Below are 27,363 nucleotides of genomic sequence, written 5' to 3'. Positions count from 1 at the left end.
TGTGTGTGTATATCTGAAAAAGTAAGTTCACTTGTGATATATGCATGCAATTGCCTTCCATAATTTGTGAGTACCACTAAGAGGTGCAGGTCACACATAATGAGGAAATTGCTGCAATTGCATTACCATTTATTCTTGTTGCATTGGCTGGTGCCCAGTCAGGAGTAAAGGGCAGTGGTTTCTGAAACCTCCATTTTTTATGGATCGACACAAGTTATTAGCTTCAGAGAAACTGTCACAAATTAATCAAGAATGGCTTCTGATCCTTTGACTGGCTAAAATAGGACTGGGTCTTTGTAAGTTTAGAAACACTTGTGACTTGACCTTCTATGTTTGGGCCACTGTGTCTTTTTGCAAGAAGGCAGCTCAATTATTACTAAAGGTCAGTTAATTGAAGCCAAACCAGAAACCTTATGGTAAACTCACTGGATGCTTTTTTCTTTCTGGCTCTTAAGATGAGGAGGAAAGGAGTAACAAAACAGGCTTTTTTCCGGGGATTTATGAAACAAGCAAACAAAACTAGCCACCAGGAAATGACCCAGGGTCATTGCGTTCGAGGACCTCAGAGTGGGAAAGGCCTGTTGAGAATATGGAGCCCGGTTTTCATCCACTGCTGGATCTGTTCAGTCTTTAACACCTGCAGGGACAGAGAGCTCATTACCTCTAAGGCTGTACATTCTGTCTTTGTTCAGTGTGGATGATGAGAAAATTCCTTCTTAGTTATATTGTTGCTTTCTGGACCTGAATATTATATAGTAATGTTTTCTCATGGGTTATACTCTTAAATATTTGAAAACCGTTGTTTCTCCCTTCCCGTTAACTCTGCATGCACACACAGTCTTTCTCCCTCCTTCTCTTTCTCCCACTCCCTCTTCTTCTACCTCTTCCTATCCCTCTCCCTCTTTCTCTTCCCTAGGTGCTTGTCTTTTCCTGGCTAGATTCCTGATTCCTCTAACACAGGGGTGTCAAACTCGTTTTCACAGGGGGCCACATCAGCCTCAGGTTGCCTTTAACGGGCCGAATGTAATTTCAAGACTGTATAAACATAACTGCTCCTTAGCAGTTAAGCGAGAGCTTGGCACTGCTGCCGGGTAGAAACAAGGTGCCAGGAGGGATGAAACAAGGTGGAGGGCTGGATTCGGCCCATGGGCCTTGTGTTTGCCACCTGTGCTCCAACATTTCCAAATGGAACATACTACCCAACCTCTTTTTCTTCCTTGCTTGTTTCTACTGAACATCCTCAGTGTGCCTGGAATTCTTGAGTACTGATCAGCCCAAAGACACCATACAGTAATGTATCAGCAATAAGGTTTCTTTTATGCTTAAAATGCTTCCTTACACAAGAGAAGTAGGCTAATACATTGAAAAAGATTTTTGAAATAGAGATAGCAGACTAAAGATTAATATCTTGGTCACGTAAATAATTTATACAGATGTAAAAGAACACTCCAAGATGTCCTATGACAAATGTGAAGTTCACACACAGGAGCTACCAGAGTGGCATTATTTAAAATGTTCACTCTAACAGATATTATAGAAATGAAAAAGGCAAATAATAATAAGATGCTATTTCATGCTTAAATGATGTCATAAATACTTTAAAGACATGATAAAACCCAATGCTGGGGGTGGTGCAAGGAAAAAACACACTTCTGTGTGGAATGAGGGAACTTATCAGTGCATATTAAAAAACAAAAAAAAGGTTCAAATCTTTGGACACAGTGTTCCATTTCTGGTGGGAGGGGGAGCTTTTTGTACAAAGTAGTTCATAAGAACATCATTTGCAATGATGCTCACATTTTATGTTTGCTTATTTTATAGGTTTGAAAAAACACCTATTTTTTGCCTCACCTGTCGATAATTATCCTCATTTTAAAGAGGAGGTTTTAAAAAATAAATAAATGTAAATAAAGAGGAGGCTACTAACAGTCAGAGAGATTTAGTGGTTTTCCCAGGATCACACAGCTGGCAATGGCAGAGCTAAAGCTTGAAGTCCAGTTGTCTGATTCCAGTCCTGCATCCCTTCCTACTTATTATACCAGCCAGAAAAGCCAACGACCTCTCTGGCCTATAATGAAGGAATGGATCCATGTACCAAGGCCTCTGGCACAGGGATTTCATTTTAGCCATCACACACTGGCAAACAGGTCTACCCTAGTGTTTCTGGAAAAAATAAACAGGAACAAAAGTTGAGCTAATTATATACATGATGTAACCAATTTAAATATACATGTGTGAACATGGGGTGTAGAGAAGTGGGGGAGGGGATATTTCAATCAGAGCACACTCCCTTTCTGATTTTGCTAAGTTCTCATCCACAAAAATGCCACCCAGTGTTCAGACAATGGTCAGTAATTATCACATGCATTATCTCCTTTGAACCTTATGCTAGCAGAGGGAGCTGAGCAAGGCAAAGTCTGTCCCCTCTGCTGTCAACTGAAGAAACTGAGATTCAGAGAGATAGGAGACAGGTCCAAAATGTTGGTTACTCCTTGCCCAGCCTTAACTTCTTGGCATGCCCCAATGTTGGCTTAAGCCACTCATGTTTCTGAGTGAGGTCAATTGTAAACAGCACTGATTGGGGGGTGTTCAAAGTGAACCCCATTAAAGGTATCCAAAACACCAAACACAGTGGCCTTGTCTTGGAGCTGGTGGACAGGTGGGCCCTTTTGCTGGTCTACACTCCAGCAGATCCAAGTGCAAGGTCTTCGTATTTGTTGTAAAATCCCTGTTAGAGTTAACAAAAAGCCCACAAAGAGTGGGTAAACCCAGACTTCTGTACCTGTACGTGGCATCCCTTAAAATGATGTCTTACTGAGCTCTGCAGATCTAATTCCCAGTGGAGGTGATATTTAAATAAGGAAAAATGAAACATTTCCTAGAGGGTACTGTTTTCCCAGATATCACTAGAAGTTTGCAAACTGACTCAGTTAGATAAAACTGAGATCCTATGTTAGGACCTTGAAAAAATAAAGTGAAATGTTTAGCAGGTACCACAAATTGTGGAAGAAGCCACAAAAGGGAAATGGGAAGAATGGCCAAGGGGGCTAAGTGATAAAACATCCCTCTGTGTGCTTTTTGGCCCTGACACAAGGCTAGTGCAAGCTCTCTGCTCAAGTGTGTTATTTTATATTGCAATGTTAACGTTTCATAATCCACACTTGACACAGGCAGGTCAAGAACAACTCCAAGCCCAAACCGAGAGGATTATTAGAGCCCAGTGGTGAAGACTATTCTTATTTTTCATTTCACACTGGTGGGGAGGGAGCGTGGGTGGCTAATCAATATCCTGTTAGGTTTTGGCAGTTTGGTTCATTTTCACACACTGACATCCTCTTTGCTAGTTGGTAATTGCTTTGAGTGCTTCTGGGTGTGGTTTTGCAGGAGGGTCTGAAACTGCTGTGAAGAAGGAAATAGACCGAAGAAGAAAAAATTAATGCTAGCTTAAGTGTCAACCACAGACACACAGTGAAGAGTCACCTCCTTCCAACTAAACTGTTTGATGGTGCCTTATAGGAGAGGTTTGAAGGAGGGAGCATCATTAAAGACACTCGGTTTTCTTCTGTTATCTCTGAATGCTTTATGCCCAGCCTTTAAGTCTAGGCGGGTGAGTTTTTGTTCTGTCCCAACGTGGAAGGAGGGGAGCTCACTTTGAAGGACTCTTAAATGCTCATCTGAGTTTCTTTTGCAGCAAATATTTCTAAGCTGATTCTTACGAGAGTTTCCCTACTAGCTGGGGACAAGGGCACAAGTAGGCTCAGCTTCTTGGAACCTCAGAGTCTTTGTTTCTGGAATGACTTAACAGGGTTAGATCATTATGTCCCAGAAGGTGGGTTTCACACCACTTGTGATAGCTCGGGTGATACCAGACAAGGTGATACAGAGATAAGACACAAAATAATTTTAAATTACTTTTCAAGTTTCTACCAATCCTTTCTGATTATGTCAAGGAGAAACTCACAGTTTGCAGCTAGTATATCTTTATTTATTATATATATATGTTTATTTTTTCATTTTCTTAAGATTCTATTTATTTATTTTTAGAGAAAGGAGAAGGGAGGGAGAAATAAAGGGGGAGAAACATCAAAGTGAGAGAGAAACAGGAATTGGTTGTCTCTCCTACACAACCAACCTTTTTGGCTTCTCTGAAGACACTCCTCCACAAACTGAGCCACACTGGTCAGGGCAACAGATGTATCGTTAACAATTCTCTATCTCTCACTAATTTTCCTTTTTAACAAAGTGAAGGCTTCAGGCAGGCAGGAGTACCTAAGAATAAGGTACTTCCTAAGAATAAGTTAACAATAGGGTTCATTTTTAAAAGTTACTTTCTATTTATGGCAAGAGATAGTGATTTTCCATTTAAGGCAGTGATAGTTTATTTTTACAAGTTTACTTAAGTAAAATATGAGTAATCTAAGAAAACATTAAGTACATAATAGCTCAGGTGACATGTACATTTTGCCAAAAATTGTCATGATAGTACCGATGGTTTAGAAACAATGCCTTAGGGGTATTCTTGAGGTCATACTGAGGTCATATTGAAGGTCAGACTGAGCTGTGTTTAAATCCCAGTTTGGCCACTTGTGAGCCAAAACACCCTGGATCAGTGACTTGTCCTCTAAGCCTCAGTTTCCTTATCTGTAAAATAAGAACTTCTAAGGGACTCCTAGGGATGAAATGGGCATGCAGAGGGCTCCCACAGACCAAGTGTCCCAAAGCTCACTAGGGGCAGCACCACCTATTTTGCATGTGTGTCAGTTGCGTGGAAGCTGTGGATGGTCATCTCTATCAGGTTGTCTGCTGGAAGGTCACTCTTTCCTTTTAGGAAACACCCACCCAGTTTCCCAGGGATTTGAATTGGCACTGGGTGTTATTTTTTTAAAAACAGAAGCTATTCCAAGCACACTGGTACACTTCCTAGTCATTCCTGCCAGACTGAATGAAAAATATCTGGTGTGGTTTTCTACTGTTCCCATAATGACTTTCACACAGGGGTTGGGGTTTGGGCTCTGGGTAGAGAGGCACTCTGGTCACAGAAAATGAGGAACATGCCATCCATCCTCAAGGCCTCTACTCAAGACACAGACGCAGGGATGGTGAGGAAGGTTAGGTTGCTTTGGGAGTTCTTCATGCCCTATTCATCCGCAGGGCACTTTAATTATAAATAGATCCTTTGTTGGAATATGGGGAAACACCACAGCATGATGGATATGATTGGTGAAGAGTTAAACAACTAAAAATGACCCCTAAAGCTTTTTGATTATCAGTGAGTGTTTACTGAGACCAGACTCTAGCCAGCACTTTTTCCCCTGGGTTTAAAAAAGAACAGAAAGGCACGCAAGAAATTTCTACTTGCGTTTGACCAAGTCATTCACAACCATACCATACAGGCAGTGATTGCCAATCAGCAGAAAGGGGTGTAGGGAAGCAAGCAACCTCACTGGGGAGTTTGGGTACTGGGAACTGGGCATCCAATGAGCCCTTGATGCTGGGTGGTAACAAACCATTCCCCAGGCGTGCGCTTAATGGAGAGTATTGACTGCCGTGTGCACTTGAGCCGGCCACCTCTGCACCAGGCTGGCCACTTTAAGATGCTGGAGGAGGAGAGAAGAAGGGCTACAGATTCCAAGAGTGATAGGGCTTGAATGTCGAAAGAGCAGCTTCTACTTTTTCACTCCCTGCCTCATTCTGCATCGCCCTTCTGCCTCTAGTCTACAGGGTTCCTCCCTGGCTTAGGAAATGAGCAGCATTGTGGCTAAGAACTGAGGCCTTGCTGAGTAAGCAGCCTTACACTCAGTCCTGGCTCTGTCATTCACACTATCGGCTATATGACCTTAGATAAGATTCTTAACCCTCCTGAGCCTCAGTTGCCTGCTTTGTAAAATGGGTATATTGATAGTACTAACTTAAGAGAAGTCAAGGAAACCAGGCACAGGAGGCACTTTGGCACAGCCTGGCATGAAGCCATCCTCAGTATTATTGCTGCTATTTTTTGTGTGTTATAAAAGGAAGTTGTATATCCTGGGAAGACAATGTGGAGGTGGTGGGGAGGGCTTTTAACTCAGGTATATTTGAATTTGAATTTCAGCTCTGCCAAGTGATTATTGGGTATGACTTGGGCAAGTCTCTTCACTTCTATGAACACCTGCTTCTTCTATAAAATGGGGCGATGGGGCTTGCTATACAAAGTAGAGTGAGTGTGTATGTGTGTGTGTGTGTGTTCCCACTTATGAGTGCACATGCCAGCACTTGGTACAGGGTAACTCCATGGCTCTTGGTGCCTCCTCCTTCACACCCAGGGGTCCCCACTGTCTACATAGCACTTCCTTCTCTACTTGTCAGGCAGGGTCAGAATAGTCCCACCTGGGTCGGGTGTGGGCTGACTTCTCTGTTTCTAGAAAATTGCTTGAACCCGTGGGTAGGTAGCATGTAATTTGTTCAATACCAGTTCAAGAGGCTTTGCAGGCTTCTGGCACCCCACTTCACAGCCTGCTTTGTAAATTCAGGAGCAGCCCAGAGCCTGACTCCTAAATGGTGGAGCAGAAGGAGGAAGTGCCTGCCAGGGAAATGAGCCTTCCCCTCCATTCGTGGGGGCCCTTGAGGAATCTTTTCCAGGGAAATCTTTGCCAAGCTAGACCCCCTGTAATCTGCTAAAGGACCCCACCCATCTATGGATGGTCTGTGTTGGAAAACTCGTGGGAACTTTGCCCCTTTCTGCCATCGGAGTACTTAACCTCAAGAATAAATAACATTTTTCTTTTACCACAAAACTGTCTTTGTTTCTTCTGGAAACTTTTATTGGCACCCCTTAGCACTGACTCTCCAATGGCTAAACCAACATTTTTGACAAAACGAAACACTCAAATCACAGGTTTGTATTTGCTTCTTTTCTTTTAAGTCAATTGCCATTGTCTCTTCATTTTCTCTCTTGTGTCTTTGTAATTGAAATAAGCTGCAAGTGATGAGGGGACCAGAGCTGGGTCTCTGAGGCTTCTGGCTCCTTTGTTTGCATTTGCGCGTGATACATTCTTTTTCAAATTCACAGGCTTCTGAATTTTAATAGACTGTGATAATGATACATCTGGCTGCATATTAATTGCTGAGAGAAATGACGCATAATCACTGTGTTTCAGGGCTGCAAATGTACAGCACTGAGAGCCAGTGTTATAAGCCTTTGGAAAAATCCATTGTTAGTGTACATTTTCTAACTCCCGTGATTACTAATGTGCTGCAGAATGAAAACTGTCTCACATAAAGTCAGTATTATGTTCTGTGTGTGTTCAGTTTCCTGAACATCATGCTTTGTACCTTGTTTTTCTACATACCACTGCACAGTGGGTGGTAAGATACCAGCTGAAAGCTGAAAACAGGAAACTTAAAATTTTTTATTTTATTCCCAATTCAATCAATCCCTGTGGCTATGTGGCTGGTAGCTTTTTCCATTTTGAATAATCAGGTTCAGTGAGAGCAGACTGTTCTGAACACCCAAATGTGGTGTTTTAGGTTCTCAGGGCAGGCATGTGCTCTGAGAACGCACATGGCCCAATGATCTGAAGGGACAGAGAGACAGCTGCGTGCTACCAAGCAGTATTGCAATTGTATTTCATGTTTCATCTCTGCAAGGCTTGTCTGCCCAAAGTTACTGTTCTCAAAAATAAAAGCTGACAGGGCAATATGAGATGGAAGTCCACGTTTTCCTACTACAGGCCAAGTATCTTGGTCAGATGTCCCTCTAGGTCTTACCCAGTGGCTTAACGTGGGATCCCTGGTCGCAGCCGAGTTCTCATTCAGGTGGCAGACTTGGCCGTCAGCTTTGCTTTCCTGAGCAAATACCACCTTTAGCTGGAAAAGTCAGGTCTGTCCTTCCTTTGGGACATTAAGATTTAGGCATCCTTTTTCATCTCTGTACTCCCCCCCCCCCCTGCAGCCCTTTCTGGGAAGTTAAGATAATGCTGAGCTTCAAGAGATGACAGGTGGGTGGAAAAGAAGAGGTCAGTGGATCTGTGTAGTCCTTTCTGGAAGCCAAAGGTAACATGCTACTTGGGGAGAAATGCCATCCTGAACATCTGACATGGGTTGAATGGCTGTCATTGAGTCAGTCAGTATCAATGAGTTTCTATCATTGCCTAATTTCAGATAGTAATGGACTCCGGCCAGATTGGAGACCAGTTTTTCTGGCCCATAGTTCAGCAACACAGGTTGTAATAGGAGCGGTTGGAAGCAGACCTCAAGACCCACCTACCTGGGTTCCCTTCCCCTACTCAAGTTCTTATTTGGGGATTTCAAGGCTGAAATTTTCCTCTCCTAGGGACATAGCCATGGATCCTGCCAAACCCCTCCTACTTTTGCTTTATTTCGCCAGAGCTTGACCAAACAGATGGTAAAGATGCAGGAAGAAAGGGGAGGTAGGAATGCGAAATCAAAATACTTGTCTCATAGTCACTGAGTGGTCAGAACATGTCTCTGGTGAGATTGTGGCAGGTGACATAGAGCTCCAGCTTTGGCCCTCAGAGGTCCCGGAAAAAATTCAGTGCAGAATGAACAAGGACAGGAGAGAAGGCTCGGGGGACTTCTAGGACAGGTTTGTACCAAGCACATTGCAGACATGATCGTATGTCATGTTCCAAACAACACTGTGAGGGAGTAAAGAGTCACCTCCACTGCGTGGGGAGACTAAAGCCTGAGAAGGTGACATTGTTGGCCCAGAGTCATAGGGTATGGAGACCACAGGGTACTGTCCTCAGAAAGGTTGCCTCATATATAGTATCCTTAGGTCCTTTGCAATAAGTCATCATTCTTTGAGCCAGAGTGATAAGAACTTTGTGACTTGTTACAGATACTTTGGCTTATTCCTATGCACTGGGAAGCCTCAGCATATGTCCTTATAGTACACTTGGTGTCTGTGCACAACAGTTCCGAACCCTGAGCATTGGTGGAGTCCCCAGTGGCATCGTCCTCCCTTTCTCCGCCCACCCAGCCCAAGGGGAGGCCGGGGAATCCCTTTCACTGAGATAAACTTTAAGTACAGAATTTGTATCCCACCTAAGGGTTTCTAAGAAGTCAGTAGAAAATGACTGGCAGTGAAACCCCAGAGCCACAGAGGCCTTCCTCTGGACCCTGTGGCCGTGATTAGGCCACCACTGCCACCCAGGTACCTTGCTGGCATCCTCCAACCAGGGATGTGCAGCTTTGGCCCCATTTTTTAGACCTGGCATGGTTGTGGCATAGTGGGCATGTCACTTCTGTGGCATTCTTGCCAAAAATGCGTAAGCTCAATCTAATCATGAGAACACATCTTCTGGACTCAAGGCTGGCCTTCGCATATAAAGACCACAGCAGCATGACTCTGCCAGCAGCCCTCACAGGTTTCAGGTTAGACTCTTGAAGTGCGTCGTCAGCTCTGATCATCTGGCCCTGCTGCCTCGACAGCATAAGAGGTTTGCTTGACTTCCAGAGGCAGATGTAGAGCCAGGGGCCGCAGGGAGAGCTAAATATTTGGCTTCCTCTTTCTCTAAAAGTCTGTGGTGCCATGTCTGGGCATGACCAAAGTGAGTTTCAGGCAGTGGGGCTGGCGTTTGCTAAAAGGAACTTATTGGGGTGTGGGTGTGCATTTCTCCTTCTGCCCAAGGTTAAGTAATAGTAACATCCTGTATAAGAGAACTTGAATGTGGTTTTCTACTAAACTCCAATATTTTAGGGCTATTTATTAGATGTGTTTAATCTTGGGCCAATTTAACCAGTAGCAGACTAATAAAATAACAAATTTGGGCTTGCTGCCAGGACAAATGTTGACTTACCCTTATAATGTTGACTGAAACGAATAACTTTGAAAGTAATTGAGGAGTGAAACTTAGCCAAAAATACAGTGTCTGAAACAGTGGTTCTGTTTTATTTTACTGGCACTGCTGAGAGATTATGCTCCGTAAGCTAGGCTGCTGCTGCTTCTTTAGCTCTCAGAGAGACCTACATTTTATTGAATTATTTCCCAAGGTTCCTTTCCTTTTTCAGCCCATAAACCACCATTCAGCAAAAATGAATTTCCCCGTGGCGGACAAGTAGGACAGGTTACTTTTGCAATGTAGAGGGGGAAAAAGTCAGTGATAATTAGAAGAATAAAGATGATAACTTGCTTGAGGTCTTCTCTCAGAAAGAAAATGGTATTCCCTCTCAGAGTCTGTAGTAACATTAATTGCTTCTCCAGGGTATGTACTTGATGAAATCCATGTAGCTTGCTCCGCACCCTACTCTTCCTTCATTTTGTCGTTCAGTTTATACGAACGTTAGAGAGCTATAATAGTTTGGCTAGCATGTTTTGTACCTGAAGGAAGCTGGGAAGGCAGGGGGAAAAGAAGCTAGGATGACCATAGAAATTGTCACAGAGTGTGATTTCTTTCAATCCTCACTCTTTATTTGCATTGTATGAGAAGCTGTGTTTGTGGCCAGGACTGAGCAGGCTTTCCGAGACTCACGCTGGCATAGTCTGAGTTCAGTTAAATGTCCCCCTGATGCCTCTCCCTTAACCAAGACTCCCCTAGACAACCAAGACAACCACCACACAGACTATTCTTGGCCAGATGCTGTAGATGCTGACTGGACCTTTAGTGCTGACTGAATGGCTCAGGCAAAGACAGACTTGCTGTTCAGGGAATAAATATAACCTCTTCAACCTTAATGTATTCAGTGGTATGGCCCTGAGAGTTGAAGGTTTGATATCTGGTTTTGCCCCAACCATCTTGTAGTGTCTCCATCATAGGCTGTCTATCATATGCATGGTGTGTGTAGAGGGTTGGGGGGCAGCTGGAGGAGTTCTCAGCTCCTCAACATAGCAATCCAGCACCCTGTCTGCAGCATGACTATAAGACTGAACTAATTCAGAGTATTCTGTGGTTTTATTTTTCCACAATTTCCTTAATCCCTATTAGCAAAAAACTAACATCCCCCCCACCCCCCCAAAAAGCCTACCCCTTGTTTTTTTTCTTTTAAAGAAGAAAATTGCTATGTTTTCCTTGTAGCATCTGATATGGAGAGCTTGGGTCATTTTATCAAAGAGGAAATCAAATCTTCTTTGGATGCTGGTGTAAGGCAACCTGACCCCTGGAGAAAATAAACAGAAGGTTGTGACCTCAATCTTTGAGAGTAGCCAAGACAAAGGTATCAGGACTCCCTCTGGAGGTGTTCCTGGTGGTTTATCAAAGTCCCCAAGTCTGTAGTCCCTTCGTTGAAATCACTGATAAGCATGTCTAGGGGAAAATTATAGTTCTGAGTTTGAAGATCATTTGCTCACCTTATGGGTTATAAATCAATAATTCTGAAATGTATTTGGCCTAATCAATGAAGCCAGGTTTCCACTGGAATTTGGGCCTCATTGTTTGCCTTTCAGTTTCTGGTAACAGACGACACCAGGTCAATTAGCTCTATGCCAGAGAAAAGAGAACAGAAAAAACATTTTTAATGGAAATTCTAGAGTTAGAAATCATTATATCATTGTTGTCTTTTTCTATTTTCAAAATTAAAGAGTCACTTTCAGGCTCGCCTTCCTGTTTCTGTAGCCACACTTCTCCTGCTCAAACCGCCTCATTGCCACCTCCATGTCCTGCAGCCACCCGGGGAGGCCCCGCTTGCTGACCACCCGTCCCACTCCTTACCCGCTCCAGCCAGCACTGACGCGCTTGGGCACTGGATTGACCTTCTTATGGTTGTCCCTGTTCAGCTGGCAGACATTCCTCCTAGGGTGACACCTGTACACGTCAAGGAAGCCACTCCGCTGGCACTGGGTAAACACTCGCAGAATTGGGTTTAAGAGGGCACGCATAGTCACAAAGTATCTCTTCCAATGTATGTATTAACTACAAAGGGAATGCAGTAGTCCCCCCTTATCCGTGGTTTTGCTGTCTGCAATTTCAGTTACCTGATGTCCACCACAATCCCATTATTAAATGGAAAATTCCAGGAATAAACAGTTCATAAGTTTTAAATTGCACACTGCTCTGAGTGGCGTAATGAAATCTCGTGCTGTCCTGCTCCATCCTGCCCAGGGTATGAATCGTCCCTTTGTGCAACAAATCGACGCTGTATACACTCCCTGCCCATCAGTCAGTTAGTAGCGTCTCAGTTATCAGATCGACTGTCTCCGTGTTACAGAGCTTGTGTTCAAGTCACCCTTATTTTATTTAATAATGGCCTCAAAGCACTAAAGTAGTGGTGCTGGCAATTTGGACATGCCAGAGAGAAACTGTAAAGTGCTTCCTTTAAGTGAAAAGTTGAAAGTTCTGTACTTAAGGAAAGAAAAAAATTGTATGCTGATGCCACTAAGCTCTATGGTAAGAACGAATCTTCCGTGAAATTGTAAAGAAGGAAAAAGAAATTTGTGCTAGTTTTGCTGTTGCAACTCAGACTGCAACTCAGACTTATGGCTACAGTGAATGATAAGTGTTTAGTTAAGATGGTAAATGCATAGATGGTAAATGCATTTATATATATAGTTCAATACAATCCAACATTTCAGGCTTCCACTGGGGGTCTTGGGACATATCCCTGCAGATAAGGGGGGAGTACTGTGCTAGTAAATTCACCATCAAGAAATCCAACATATACCACCTATATTAATTTCCTAGCTGCTGTAACGAAGTACCACAAGCTGAGTGACTTAGAATAACAAAATTTTATTTGTCACTTCTATGGAGACTAGAAGTCCAAATTAAGGTCTCAGCATGGCTTTAATCTCTGAAGCCTATAGAACAATCCTTTCTTGCCTCTTCCTACCTCCTGGTTTTGGCTGTCAATCTTTGGTGTTTGTGTGTGTGTGTGTTTTAATCAGTCCAGTTGCTGTCTCTGTCATCACATGGCATTCTGCGTGTCTGTCTAAATTTTCCTTTTTATAAGGACACTAGTAATCAGATTTAAGTCCCACTGTAATCTAGTATGACCCCATCCTAACTTGACTACATCTGCAAAGATCCTTTTCTACACAAGGTCACATTCACACATTTGGGGGTAGAGCTTCAACATATCTTTTTGTGGGGATACAGTTCAATGTATAACACCACCTTATCCAACAGGTCAAAGTTTATATCAGCAGTAATAAGATATAGTGACATAATGTACCCCTGATATAATGCACCAAGAAGGGCACATCACTTCTGTATTCTTGCTAACAGTGCATTATCTGAATCTAATCAGAGAAAACATCAACAAATCTAAATTGAGAGATATTCTACAAAAAACAGACCAGTGCTCTTCAGAAGTATTGATGTCGTGGAAGAAACTGATCCTGAAACAAAAGGGACATTAGTGGGAAAACTGGTGAAATCCTTTAATAGTTCAGTTAATAATGCTGTAGCAATGCTAATACCTTAGTTTTGATCAGGTTGCCATGGTTATACATAAGATGCTAACATTAAGGGAAGTGGGGTAAAGAGTGCATCCCGGAGCACTCTGTACTATTTTTGCAGCACTTCTGTAAATCTAAAATTATTTGAAACTCACAGTTATTAACAACCACACCTAAAACAAAAGCAAACCAAGAGGACAGCTAGATCAGGAGTGGAACCATAGAAATGGAGAACACATGGAGGGTTAGCAACAGGGGGGTGGGAGGGGGAGAAGGGGGGAGAAGGTACAGAAAATAGCATAGACAGTAGGTAGAAAATAGATAGGGGGAGGGCAAGAATAGTAGGGGAAATATAGAATTTAAAGAACTTGAGACACATGGTCATACACTAAAGGTGGGGAGTGGTGGGGGAGGGGGTGTGCAGGGTGGAGGGGAATGAAGGGGGGGAATAGAACAACTGTAATGGTATAATCAATAAAATATATTTTTAAAAAAGAAAATCATTTTTAAAAAAAGGATGCATACATTGAGTGATTAGATAAATTCACCTGTTCTTAAAAGCAAAGGGGAGGGGCAGGAGCAATAATGTAATAAGAACATACTTACTTTTAGTCCTATTTTAGACTGTTCATGGAGAGCTTGCTTTTCATGAAGCACTGTGCTGTGTGTTTATCTTATCTTTTGGGCAGAATAGTTTAGCAGGATGTAACGTCCAGTATATGAACCATGTGTTGCCTCTGCCACCTGAGATCTGTGACTTGCATAAGGGCTTGTGCTCACTGAACCTCAGCTTAGTCATCTACAAAATGAGGATAATGGTGTTAGCTCGCTCGTAGGATGTTCTGGTGGTGCCGTGAGCAAACCCATGGAAAGCTCTTAGCCCAGTGCTTGATACAGATGATAAGTTCTCAATAAATGATAACTCTGACCCACAGAGTCCTCACTACTGCATTGAGAGGATTATTTCTCCATTTTCTAGTTGAAGAAACTGTGGGCAATTAACTTGCCCAAGATCACCCACCTAGTTAAGTGTGAGAGTCACACTAAAAGAGATTGATTGATTGATTGATTGATAGATGAATATATGTATCATTAAGTTAAAAAAATTAAGCATGAGGGAGAATCTGCAGGAATTTTTTTGAGGGGCAAGATACAAAGCAAGCTGTGAAGTGCCCCCAAAAGGGAGGAGTCGGGCCATTTGAAGCAGAGCTTATGGTTTGGAAGGAGGCAGAGGCAGGAGTAACTGGCCAGTGAGTCAGTGAGAGGCCCGGGAAAGGTGGGAAGGCCTTGGCAATAGAAGGTGTCAAAGAAAGTGAGAACAGGAGGATATTTGTGGTGCCCTAGAAGTTTTGAAGGGTAAGAATCTGGGCGTAAACTGTAAAACAGTGTGAATTGCCCTTCAGCCCTAAGGAAGGGGGTGGTAAAGTTGAAATAATCATAGAGCAATGAATGAGCTTTACATTTATTTGACTGGGGAGAGATAGAGTGGGAGTGAGGATCTGGCAAGGATAGAAGGTCTTAGCTTTCTTAGCAGAAGATGGTGCTGTTGTAGAAGCAGAGAGAAAAACATGAATTAGGGAGGCAGTCATGGAGAAAGCAAAGCATGCTGACAAATTAAAGTAAATACAACAGACCAGGTCTCCTTTCCATGTGCAGTACAGTCTTAAATGGCCTGTTTTCTCTGTATTGTCTTTAAAATAAATCAGAGCTAAGTTTTATGTTGTGAAGTTCAGTGATTGAGAGCCCGTTGTTAGGTTTCTTAGTGAGAGCAAATTAAAACAAAAGAAAAACCAGTCAATAGACTAAAATAGGGAGTCTGGCAGCTTGGGTAGGTGCTTCTCCCCGGGGATGCCCATCTTTAAATTTTTCAAGGCAACTCTCCCAGCTTTTGATCTTCCAGCTACATGGACCTTTCCCTATTTTGTTCCATATTAGTTGACAATTATTTAAATAGTGAGTTATTTGTTTGTTTGTTTTTTAATTTCACCAGGTTTGCTTTCTAATTACATTCAGTGTCTGTCTCTTCAGCGTTTTTTCTCACTAGGCCCTCACTAACACCTAATATAAACATCTCAGATTGCACCTGTCTGCTCCAGTTCAGCATTCACTGGTACATTTGCAAAAATGGTTTTCTGTTCATTAAAATAAAACTTTTTATTGTGGAGAATTTGACTACATAGGACAGATGGAACCACACACAGAGTCCTCTGTGTCTGGTCCCCAGCTTTGACAATTACCAACTTGTGATTATACTGTTTCCTACACATCCCCTTTCTCCAACTTTGTTACTTTGAAGCAGATCCCAGGTGTCATATTTTTAAATGTTCTTTATTTATGTATATAAATGGGCAAGGAAAGTTTGTGTTTTCTTTGGGCTGATTTGTTTGGAGTTAAGAAAATAAAATGCAGTAGGATGGGGTCAGGTAAGATAAGGTAAGGACAGGTAAGTCAGGTACATTCGCTGCTCACCAAGGGGAGGACCCAGCATGTCTGGTCCCAGGGAGAAGATGCAGACTGAGCCTGTGTTTTCTGCTGGAGCTGAAGGCTGTCTAAGTGTGCCTGTGGAAGGGTGCGGTGCTGGGAGTATGGTCTTCGGGTGCATCGCAGTAGAAAGCTGAGGCTGAAGACTCCTGACGTAGGACGTGATTCCTATGATGGCATCAGTAATGTAGCGAATATGGCCCACTTCCTTCAGCCCTTAAGCTAAAAATGTTTTCTATATTTTTTAATGATTGAACAAAGCAAAAGAATATTTTGTGACATGTAAAGATTATGTGAAATTTGAATTTTGGTGTCTATAGATAATGGTTCAATGGGACATAACCATATGAATTTATTATTTACCTACTGTTCATAGCTGATGGCAAAGATGAGTAGGCCTGACAGAGGCTGGATGGTCCATAAAGCTTAAGATATTTACCATCTGGCCCCTTACAGAAAAAGTTAGCCAAGCTCAGGTTTACTGTGTGGGCTCTGGAGCCAGCTACCTGGATTTAAATTCTGGCTGTCTTTTTTTTTGCAAGTTAGCATTTTTAAATTTAATTATTGTTCAAGTACAGTTTTCTGTCTTTTACTCCCATCCCAGCCCGCGCGCCCCCCGCCAGTGCTCCCCACCTCCCTCCCATTTCCACTTCCCCTAGATGTTGTCCATGTGTCCTTTGTACTAGTTCCTATAAATCCTTCCCCTTTTCCCCTTGAAATTCCCTCCCCTCTGGTCACTGTCCCCCTGTTCTCTATTTCAATGTTTTTGTTTTTATTTTGCTTGCTTGTTTGTTTTGTTGTTTAGCTTCCTGTTAAAGGTGAGATCATATGGTATTTGTCTTTCAACACCTGGCTTACTTCACTCAACTAGTGCTTTCCAGTTCCATCCATGCTGTTGCAAAGGGTAGGAGCTCATTCTTTGACTCTAAGCAAGCTGCTTGCTTTATGCTTCAGTTTCCCCATCTTGTAAATGAGGATTATAATAGTAGCTGCCTTACAGGGATGTTTGGAGGAATAACTTAGTAAATATCTGTAAAGGGCTGAACCCCTACAACAAATGTTAACTTATTATTATTTGATTATGCTAGAGCTTCTCAATCACTCTGAGATTGTAACTTCCTTTTTAACATGAAGATAATGAAAGCATCCTAGAGTAGTTACTGTGTGGGTAAAACTTGATCCCTGGGTGTGCAGTTCCCAACCTGCCTCCTCTTCTGCAGATGGACATGCACAACATGTCCCTGGCATTTGAGCATTGGAAAGACATCTTTTTATGACTCCAGCAACTCATGGGCAAAAGCATCTGCTGGCACAGTTGATTCTCCTCTCCCTTGCTCCTGGCCAGGTGTAGAACAGCCAAGAGCAGTGCTGTGCTGCCTTGCAGGAGGAGCAGTCTAAGTCCTGCACCTATGGCTTAGACCCCTGTTTCTGGCCCTTCCGGGACAGTGTTTTTGGCTCAGTGAAGGGTGTCTCAGGACAGCTACAGACATGGTGTGGAAGGCCCTCCTGCTGCTCCCAACCCCACTCTGGATGCAAGAATGCAGTACAGGGAGAATAAGTGAGGGTTTCCTTATGTCATGCCCATTAGAATGGAACTATTTGTGAAGGAATAAAACATTGTGCTAGACCTGGTTGGGTGTCTCAGTTGTTTGGAGTGTCCTCCTGTACACCAAAATGTTGAGGGTTCGATTCCCAGTCAGAGCACATAACTAGGTTGTGGGTTCAATCTCCTGTTGGGGCTCATGTGAAAAGCAACCAATCGATGTTTTTCTCACACATTGATGTTTTTCTCTCTCTCTTTCTCTGTCTCACCCCTACCAACCCCCCTAGAACCAATAAACATCTATCCTCTGGTGAGGATGAAATTTATTTTTAAATGTTTTCATTGCACTAGATCATATTGCTCTGACAGGCATTTTCTTACACTGTGTATAATCTGCTTTGGTTTTTATCTCTTGAAGGGAAGAATGAGAAAAAGATAAAAATTATTGTATCCCCTAGGGAAGGAGTATTAAAATCTATTAAATTAAAGCCCACATTAAAAATAAAATTGCACAGAGTGCTTTATTCCTCTTTATAATTCAAGCACAAGAGATAGTTTAAATTGCTGAATCAATTCTTTTATGAAAAAATATGACCTCCATGCCTTTCTTCATTCTCCTTTCCTCCCTCTTCTCCCTCTATTTTTCCTTCCTTTTTTCCTCCCTTCCTTATCCTCTGAAAAGATGAAGAAAAAACATTAGATAAAAGTTAATGCTGAATCATGATAAGTATTCACAGCAAACTTATCATAGAAAGGAACTTTCTCTACTTGAAAAAGGTTGTCTTGTCTATGCCCTCATGAAACATAATACTTAAGGATGGAATCTTCATAATAATCACTTTAGATTCAGGAATTAGACTAGTGTACCCATGGTCTCAGCTTGTAATCAACAATATACGGGGGTCCTAGCCAGTACAATAAAACAAGTCAAACAATAAAGCTGTAAGGCCTGGAAAAAATGCAACAGAACTGTTGTTATTCAGAAAATGCTGCCTATGCAAAACATGCATTGCCTTTTACTTTTTTAAAAGAAAATGTCTTTAGTGAGATGCCCTTCTGTTCTGTCTTAAAATTGCATGGTGGGGGTTGTTGCACTTGGAATAGGACACCTTGTTCCTGGGTTTAGTATTGACCTTGCCCAGATTGGTCTGACAGCTGAGTTGTTGGACTAGGAAGGCCCTGCAGGTCATATTCTGTCATCTCTCTGTAAAGCCAGGAAGCAACCTTGCTATTGCATTTGCTAGTTCTGAATAGAACTATTTAACTAGAATCTGGAAACATTTTCCCTAAGGGTTCTTTTTAGTCAGCAATAAAATGTAGCTGGAGACATATTGAATAAATGGAAAAGAAAAATTAGGCCAAGATGTTTTTTTAATTTTTTCTCACTGAAACCCTCAAGGAGAACACCATAATTCACACTTCACTCATGTGGGCCAGGCTTAAGACCTCCGTCAGAGGTCCAGTAACCTGTAAATGTTCTGGTTTTGAAACTGCACCTGCCCACTTTGCAGGATCACAGCAGTAAATCATGCAGCAATAGTTTCTAGTTCAGTTGTTACTTGGGAATGTCAGATTGTCAGAGAGCAGCCTGAATGGTGTTTACTGGTCTGTGCCTTAAGAAAGGCATTTTAATTACAATGTCACATAGCAGTAGTGTGCGAACTGCACAACCTGCAGAGAAGCTGCTGGCGTCTGCATCATGCATACTTTTTGTAGCCATGCAGAAAAAACGCCCATCTGCCTGCATCATGTAAACTGGAAAGCAAAGTCAGCAAAACCTTAGAAACGATGACACAGCAGGTGGAACAGAGCTGAATCTTCTATCCTGCCAAGCGTGCAATGTTCCCTGCCCATTTTTAAAGCAAGAGAACTCAATTGTCGTTTGCCCTTCATTCACCCCCTTCTGATACAGAGTCTGTGACCCATCAGCTTTAATCATTAAAGGAACAGAGACCCAGGAGTCTCCGAGCTCTGAGGTACTTGCAGGGTTATCTGAGACCAAGTCCTGCCGTCCGCCCCCCCCCCCCCNCCGCCCCCCCCCCCCCCCCCCCCCGTCCTCACAACACACAGGAAATCTCCCTTGTCACTTGCTGCAGTGCAGCTCATGCCACCAAAGGTGGTGATATCACAATGTTGGCATTTCCAGCCCAAGGCAGGAGCCATTTAGAGAAATTCAGGGGATGCTCAAGACTGCGCACACGTGTGTGTGTGTGTGTGTATTCAGTGATGCAGCTCTGACGTAGAACATATTTTTTGAGTCCTCCTCCGGGGACAGATGCTCAGGAGCCAGGAACTGGACAAAGAGCATCTTGAAGGGCACCGTCACCTGGAAGCAGCAGGGCTATTGGATCTTTCTCTCAAGCACTTCAAGAATTAGAATGTGATGTGTATCATGATGAGAGATTCATCTTTTGCCTTTTGGAACTGCACCTTCCCAGTGTTTAGGGAATCTCCTGATGTCTGTTCAGCTCAGCAAGTCCGGACGCTAGAGAGGTAACCAGCAGCCTGGATTTATTCTCTGTCTTGGAAAGGTGTTTTACTGCTTTGTCTGAAGTCATTCCTGACCACATTGGGGAATTGTTTTTGCACTTTCCTTCTAGTCTTTAATTTTTCTATTTAAATGCCAGGAAAGTTTGGTGTATTTCAAAGAAGGCTTCTGATTTCTGAGGCTGGCAAGGGCCTAAAATAATATGAGAGTTTGTTGGCAGAATTCCAAAACCAGGCAAAAATTTCCCAAGCACCTACTATGTTCAAAACACCCTGCAGGGATATCCTGGAGAATCTGAAGTTCTGGCTTAACCCTTGAAACTTTGAAAGAAAGCAATGGCTGAAAAAGAAAGATGAGCATCTTGAGAGTCCCTCTGGAAATGATTGAGGTTCGCCACAACATTTGTCACGTTTGGCTTTTTCCATTAAAATTTGGTGTCTTCATGTGCTGTCCAGCATCTATCTACTGCAGGTCCAATGGAGCTTAGGAAGACAAGGGTAACTGTTCTCTTTGTCCTTGTAAGATGTTTTGTCTGTCATCTCTGTCTTCCAGCCCATTGTTTTATTTATGTAATTCTTGTCTGCAAGGTCACTGGAGTAGATAGGCTCTCTCTTATCCACCGGCTTGGTTTGGGGTAACTTGCAGATTTGCAAATGTTTTATGTGGAGGTGATTTTCAAAACTTGCGGCTATATGTAGTATAAAAACTTACACCAAAGGTAGGGTTTTCTCTTGGTGCATTTACTTTTGCTGTCTGATTGTTCTTTGTAAATATTAATATGTACATTTTAAATATACTGAAGATGTAGATATGATTTCCTAAGAGCCCAGTAATAAAAGGACATCTTAAATTTTTTTTTTTAAATTTAGTTAACTAAATGATTCTTTGTGCTTTAGAAAAGAAATTGGGTGCTTTTCAGTAAGGTGGAAAAAAGGTTTTTCAAAAGAAGAAACCAGAAATATCAAAGACAGCTGCCTGACAAGGTCATTGGATGGGAAGTCTGAGGCAGCTTTGCTCTTCAGGAGGGTGGGGCAAATGTTTTTACCGAGTGGACGCTTCCAAATTAAAAGCTGGCAGATATTGGGAGTGAGAGTTCAGAGCAGATCTGGGCCCATTTGCTGTCCACTCAGAAGCTGCTTCTGTTGACATCTCCCTGCCACTTCTCCTTGCCTGGCTCCTAAGCCAGGTCATCTCCGCACAGCTAGAGTGAGAGAGGCACCAGTTACATTCCACAGATTGGTGTGCAGCCAGCAGCTTGTGGAGTGGGACAGGACTTTGTGGTGTAGTTAGGGTTTTGTAATCAACCTTGACGTTTTCCTTTCTTTTCAATCCTATAGGAGCCTAGTAATAAACGGGTGAAACCCCTTTCCAGAGTCACATCACTAGCAAACCTCATCCCGCCTGTGAAGGCTACACCATTAAAGCGCTTCAGCCAAACCCTACAGGTAAGAAGGGCACAGCAGGTTCATGTTTACAGAAAACCATGTTGTGAAGAAGGGGCGTTTCTGTTTTACCAAGAATCTGCCCTGGTTTCAGATTGACCTGAATCACCATTTATTTTAATAGGAGGGAGCAAGGGAGGGGACTGAAGGGAAGAAAGAGGTATTTTCACATTGTAAACGGGGGTTAGGTGATGTCCTTTGAGAGGGGTAACTTGAGGAGTCATCTCAGTCCAGTCTTTTCTCACAATTGAATTTCTAAGTCATGTGCCCCATTCAGATGCGCTCTCACAGATTTTCTCCTAAAATATCTACAGGCCTTCTAAGAAAACCAGCACATGATGTGAGCCAGAGGGCAAGAGCACCTCGTGGCTTAGGTCAGGATCTGGAAATTATAGCACATGGAAAAATTCAGCCCACCTTCTGACTTCTTATGGCCTGCGAGCTAGGAATGTTTTTTACTTTTTTGAATAGCTGGAAAAAAAAGTCAACGAGGAATGATATTTCATCACACCTGAAAATTGTATGAAATTCAAATTTCAGTGTCCATAAATAAAGTGTTGTTGGAACACAGGAATACCCAGCTGTTTGTGTTTCTATGGCTGCTTTTGCACTAGAGTGACAGTCGGGTATTTATGACAGAGACCATATTTCTCATGAGGCTAAAATGTTTGCTATCTGGTCTTTTGCAGAAAATGTTTGCTGCCCTCTGGTTCCAGGGGCCCTAGAAATAAAGTATCTCAGTTCTGACCTCGGCTCTGTCAACGACTTTGTCACCCTGGGCAGATGCCTTAACATCTTTAGGTCTTGCTTTTATCCCTAATGGGTAAACCAGGAGTGGTGCCACCAGCTCCTTCATAGAATCATTGTAAAGATGAACAAGACAGTGCATTTAAAGGGCTTAGTATTGTGCTTTGATACACAGTCAGCAATCACTAATTTACTAATTAGTTAGCTAAGCAGTAAATATTATGTACTATAGTAACCCTTTGGTTAACAAATGGGGCTAGTTGTTCTTAAATTCCTGATAAAGTTTTTCTTTTAAAGTGAAAATGGAGTTTTGTCCAAGGCCAGGTACCCAATTTGGTAATTGTACATGTTCTCTTGTAGACTGAAGCCCACCAAAGTCATGCCATGAAGAGGCTCATCTTGTTTAGCTTAGTAGACTCAAGTCTGCTATTTCTCATTTGTCCTGTATACTTTTCTTTGTGGTATTTTTATCTTGACTTTGTGAGTCACTAAGAAAATTGTGGACTGGAACTCAAGGCTTGTCCCATGCTATGGGACCATCTATGACTTGAGAACTATTTGAGTCTCCCTCATCCCTTCCAGTCATTGCTTTCACAACATTCAGCCAATGTGCTGTGGCTCTGCTTAGCACAGGCTATTCTCACCACTTTCCCATAGATCCCTGCCTTCTCCAGTGCTTATCCCCTGCCATGCCCATTCCTCTGTTAACTCTGCTAACAGTTTCTCCTGAATGAATACCTCATCACATAATTAGCTATAGGATTGGCTCTATTTCTCTCAGTGCTTGTGCCTCTGGGGTCCTGGATAGCCCCTGCTCACCTTTGTGGGAGAACACAGGAGAAAAAAAATAAGGTTGTCTTGGGGAGCCAGATGAAGGGCTTTGAAGCTAGTGGAGAAAAATATGTTTACGTTCTCTCCCCTGTGACCATCTCTCAGCCCTCTAGCCAAGTTCATTGCTTGCTTCCCCTGGAAGATTCATCACCGCCTTAGTCCTACACATCTGGTCTTTCGCTGAGTTCTGCTTTTTGAAAACTCTTTAGCCTGTCTACTGCTGTTTTACCCTTTCCTTTCCACCCCAGTGGCTGTGGCTCAGATCATATACTCTGCAGTTATTTTCCCCCTTGATTATAAGGCCTCCATGTTGCCAGCCATCTCTTGCCATAATCTCTTCTAGCACAGGACACCTTTTGCCCCAGGAAGGGCCTCACTCATCCCACAAGTATTGAGTGGGCCCTCATCATGAACTAGGCTGTATTTCCTGCCCTCATGTTGCTTATATTCTAGATAGAGTTGCTTTTTTGGCCCCTTCATGGCCACATCTGCCCCTAAAGTTGTGTTTTGTTTGGCTGCACAGTGTTTTGAGCTAACATTTACAAATCAAAACAGTCCATGTAAGCATCTAGACTTTCGACTTCCTGAGGAAGTGGAAGGCCTGGTGGTACTAGGCCTCTGTTTACACGGGGCAGTAATGAGCTAGTCCTGAATAGCCAACCAACTGGCACCTACCAAATGTTCCCATTGTCATACCTTCAAATTCTTTCCTTTGGCTTCCCAGGCAGCCTTTATTTCTTTTTCTCATGTTTCTGCCCTATGTGGATCCGACACAGGGAACACTGCTGCAGGAAATATTTGATCACCTTGAAAATTTGCATTGACCTAGAAAATTGGGACAGAAAGTAATCAAGCCATGTCTGAAATCCAACAGACTGAGGCCAAGCAAGGATGAGAAAGCCAGACCCGAGGGAGGGATCTGACATGTGGAGATTAGTTTCTAAAACCTCAAAGATTTTTTGTAGCAAAATAATTTTTTATTTACTTTTTTCAAATATCATGAAAAATAGCTAACTCCATGCTTCATATATGGTCAGAAACAACCAGCAGAAGCAGAACAGTTATTCATAATGTTTATGCACACAGAGAGAACTCGAGCAATGCGCTTATGTTGTGAGTGTGTCCTTGGGAGGTCACCAGATGGAAATACGCCCCTGTGGTTGTTTGTAGAGCTAAACAGCCCTGTTTGCAGGGTGATCTGCAAAGCATAAAGAAAGCCATTCCCTCAAATACTTCCAAAAGTCACTTTGCTGCATGCAGTGCAAGTTCTGCAGAATTACTTTCAGTCCTAGCTTCTCAAGAATAACTTCATCACTTGATTGCTTTCCTCACCAGCTAGAATGGGGTAGGATGCTGATGTCACCTGAGGAGCAGGGAGTCTGAGGGGGAAGGAGGGGTCCTAAAGGGGCACTCAGTGGGCCAACCTCACATCTTTTCCCATTTTGCCTACTGTGGTCTTGATGCCCATTCTAAAAAGAGAGGAACGGGGAACAAGGAATGCAGCAGCCACACCATGCCTCTCAGCATTCATTTCTTACCCTTATGTGTATATATTTATACCTTTTATACTTCCGAAAACAACTTAAGGCTGTGACTGGGCAGCTGGTTCTCTGCCACAGTACCCCTGTCCCTGGTTCCTGGCACCTTAGAGTCATATATTTCTTTTTGGACATCCAGTTCTGTCTGTCAGTTTGGACTCCTTTTATTATAGGAGAAGAGATGCCCAAACACCCGAACATGATGCTTTAATCAGTAATGAAGCACTTAGCCATCCTTCCTCTGGCTCCTCAGGAGGATAACAGGAGAGCATGGGGCTGGCAGCTTCTTCCAAGAATGTTTAAAAACCCAGTTACAAATGGAGTGGTGCTTGCAGCAGCTCATCAAGACACTGCAGGACTTGTTCTCTCTTGCCTCCCCTGTGCTCCATGTGGACTAGGAGTTCGGGTCTCAGCACAAAGGCGGCATTTGTGGAAGTCAGAGAGGGACAGCCGACTGCATGGCGCTTCGTCTGCTTCTGACCAGGGAGGTTAATGCTGCTGGTAGATGAGGCACAGATGTCTGGATCCCTCTGGGCCTGTTCATTATGGAAAAATACAGAAAAGGAGAAAGAGAAGAGAACACATAGCCTTCTACTCTAAAACAACCCTTGTTACTATTTTAATAATTCCCTCCCATTGTTATTCTAGGTAAAACTATATAACATCTATACTCTGTGACTGATTTTTGGTTACTCCTAGTCTGTCTAGCCTTATCTTTGTGCAGTCTGTTCACTTTTGGATGAAACCTCCTACGGAGACTATGGATGATCAGCTTCTCTTGCATCTCTATTGGTCTTGGCCTCCCAAATTTCCAAGCTATGCAATTAGGTATACAAATGTTCTTCTTTATTATTGCTACAGCCTCTTGGAGGAATTAGACCTTGTATTAAAGTTAAATAATCAGCCCTGGCTGGTATAGCTCAGTGGATTGAGCGTGGGCCTGCGAACCACATGATTGCGGTTCGATTCCCAGTCAGGACACATGCCTGGGTTGCAGGCCAGTTCCCAGCAGGGGATGCACGAGAGGCAACCATACATTGATGTTTCTCTCCTTCTCTCCTTCCCTTCCCCATTAAAGGTAAATAAATAAAATATTTAAAAAATTTAAATAATCATTTTACTTCTTTTAATATGCTTTTTGGGAGTCTTTTGGTTTTCTTTTGGTTTTTGGTTTTTGCATTTTGCCTGATATGGCTTTTTTCCCCATTGTCATTTAGCTGGATGATAATTTTGTTACAGCTTAAGGGAAGTATATCATACTTACTCTTGGAAAATATTATCCTTTTCAAACAATTTTAAATTTATTTCTAGCAGATGGAGAGGGAGGGAGAAAGACAGGGAGAGAAACATCAGTGTGTGGTTGCCTCTCGTGTGCCCCTTCCTGGGGACCCAGCCTGCAACCCAGGCATGTGCCCTGACTTAGAATCCAACTGGCGACCCTTTGGCTCTCAGGCCATTGCTCAATCCACTGAGCCACACCAGCCAGGGTGCATGTATATTTTTTAAAAACAAAATCATAATAATAATATGTGCAGTATTTTAACTTGCTTTTGTCTTAACAGTACAAAGTAACCTTGTAGTGTGAGAATATATTTTCATATCATTAAATATTTTTCACAGACCCAATTCTAAATGGGTATATATACTATCTCAATAATAGTAACTGCCAATTTCTGAGCATGTCCTAAGTAGTGTATAGTGTTAGGCACTGTGGACACAAAGAAAAGAGACAAACTTGGCCTGTGTGGAAAAGTTAAAGGGGCCCTGTGAAGAGCCATCTTATAAAGATGTCACAGCAGAGGGAAAAACTGTGTCGAAAGAGAGGGAGATATGTGACTATGAGTCTAGAGTTAGGATGTGAGAACACAGAGAAGCAATTCTGCCTAGGACAGATACACATCAAGAATGAAGACAAACTCTTGTGACATCTAATGCCTATAGTGTTCACACCCTTTAACCAGTCTTCCATTTCTAGAAATATAGACACAGACGAGATTTTTGATCAGGATGTTTAAAGTACTGCCACCGGTAATGGTAAAAATTGGGGACAACTTAAGTATTCAACAATAGAAGAATAATGAAATAAACTGGCATATCCTTTTAATATCATTTTTCTTACTAGAAAAGGTGGCCATTGCTCTTCCTAGGGGCTGGCTAGGAGCTGACAGTGGGTGCCCACCTAGTAATGTTATGCAACTGCGCTACTTCACAGTAGCAAAGATTCCCCTCTCCTACTAGTATCCCCTCAAGGAGGACTGTTGTGGCCAAATAAGGATTTCTCATAACTGCAGTCTCTTTTGCTCATTCCCTGGTCCTCAGATCTAGAAATTATGTCATGCAATCCAGATGCAATAAAAAATGTGATATCAGTGTCCTCCATTAAAATTCCTTATATCTACCATGTTATTTGTTCTTCTCTATACTTGTTGGGGAGGTAGTCAGTATAAAAAAAAGGAGATAGTGCCTGCTCTTGAGAAGGGTAAAATGTACTTGGTAAAAGTCGTTTCAGATACATTAGCAAGTGGGGGGGGGAGGAAATTCAAAACCATTGTATTCCTATTAATTATACACACATATAATAGTATATGTATAGGAAAAACCAGGAACATCATCCAATTTTTAATGTTAGTTATCTCTTGAAAATACTGTTATAAGAGAGTTTTACAGTTCTTATAACCATCCATTTCCTACTGACAATGTACCAGGAACTTGGCTAAGCCCTGGACACACAGTTTTTCCCTCTGCTTTTTTTAATCTAAAACGTTTTCTTATCTAATCCCCACTACAACATCGTGAGATACTTATCACCACGCCACTTTACACAGAAGGAAACTGAGACCCAAAGGGATTAACTTTTCCAGGTCCCTCAGCTATTGAGTTGACTTGAGGCCATATCTGTTTTACTCTAAAGCCTGTGATCTTAACCTAAGTCCATGTTTTACAGTCAAAAGACTGGCTCA

At 42.5% G+C, this 27,363-nt stretch overlaps 1 protein-coding gene across 5 annotated transcripts in view; it reads left to right on the top strand.

Annotated features, from left to right (window-relative positions):
- Positions 1 to 27,363, top strand: part of ARHGEF3 (Rho guanine nucleotide exchange factor 3) — a 274,023-nt gene that overhangs the window by 213,551 nt on the left and 33,109 nt on the right. For 4 of the 5 annotated variants that reach the window (XM_037040715.1, XM_037040716.1, XM_037040717.1 and 1 more), the window contains one exon: positions 21,183 to 21,290. In XM_037040715.1, the coding sequence (XP_036896610.1) occupies positions 21,183 to 21,290 (108 nt within the window). Of the gene's footprint in view, positions 1 to 19,905; positions 20,234 to 21,182; positions 21,291 to 27,363 lie in introns of those variants that run through there. The other variant, XM_037040719.1, reaches the window with a different exon arrangement.

This window comes from Sturnira hondurensis, unplaced genomic scaffold (genome assembly GCF_014824575.4).
Source record: "Sturnira hondurensis isolate 20B ecotype Veracruz unplaced genomic scaffold, ASM1482457v3 Scaffold0002840, whole genome shotgun sequence".
In the NCBI taxonomy this organism is placed as follows: Eukaryota; Metazoa; Chordata; class Mammalia; order Chiroptera; family Phyllostomidae; genus Sturnira; species Sturnira hondurensis.
The sequence above is the reverse complement of the archived record's forward strand: the minus strand, read 5'-3'. Positions and strand labels throughout refer to the sequence as shown.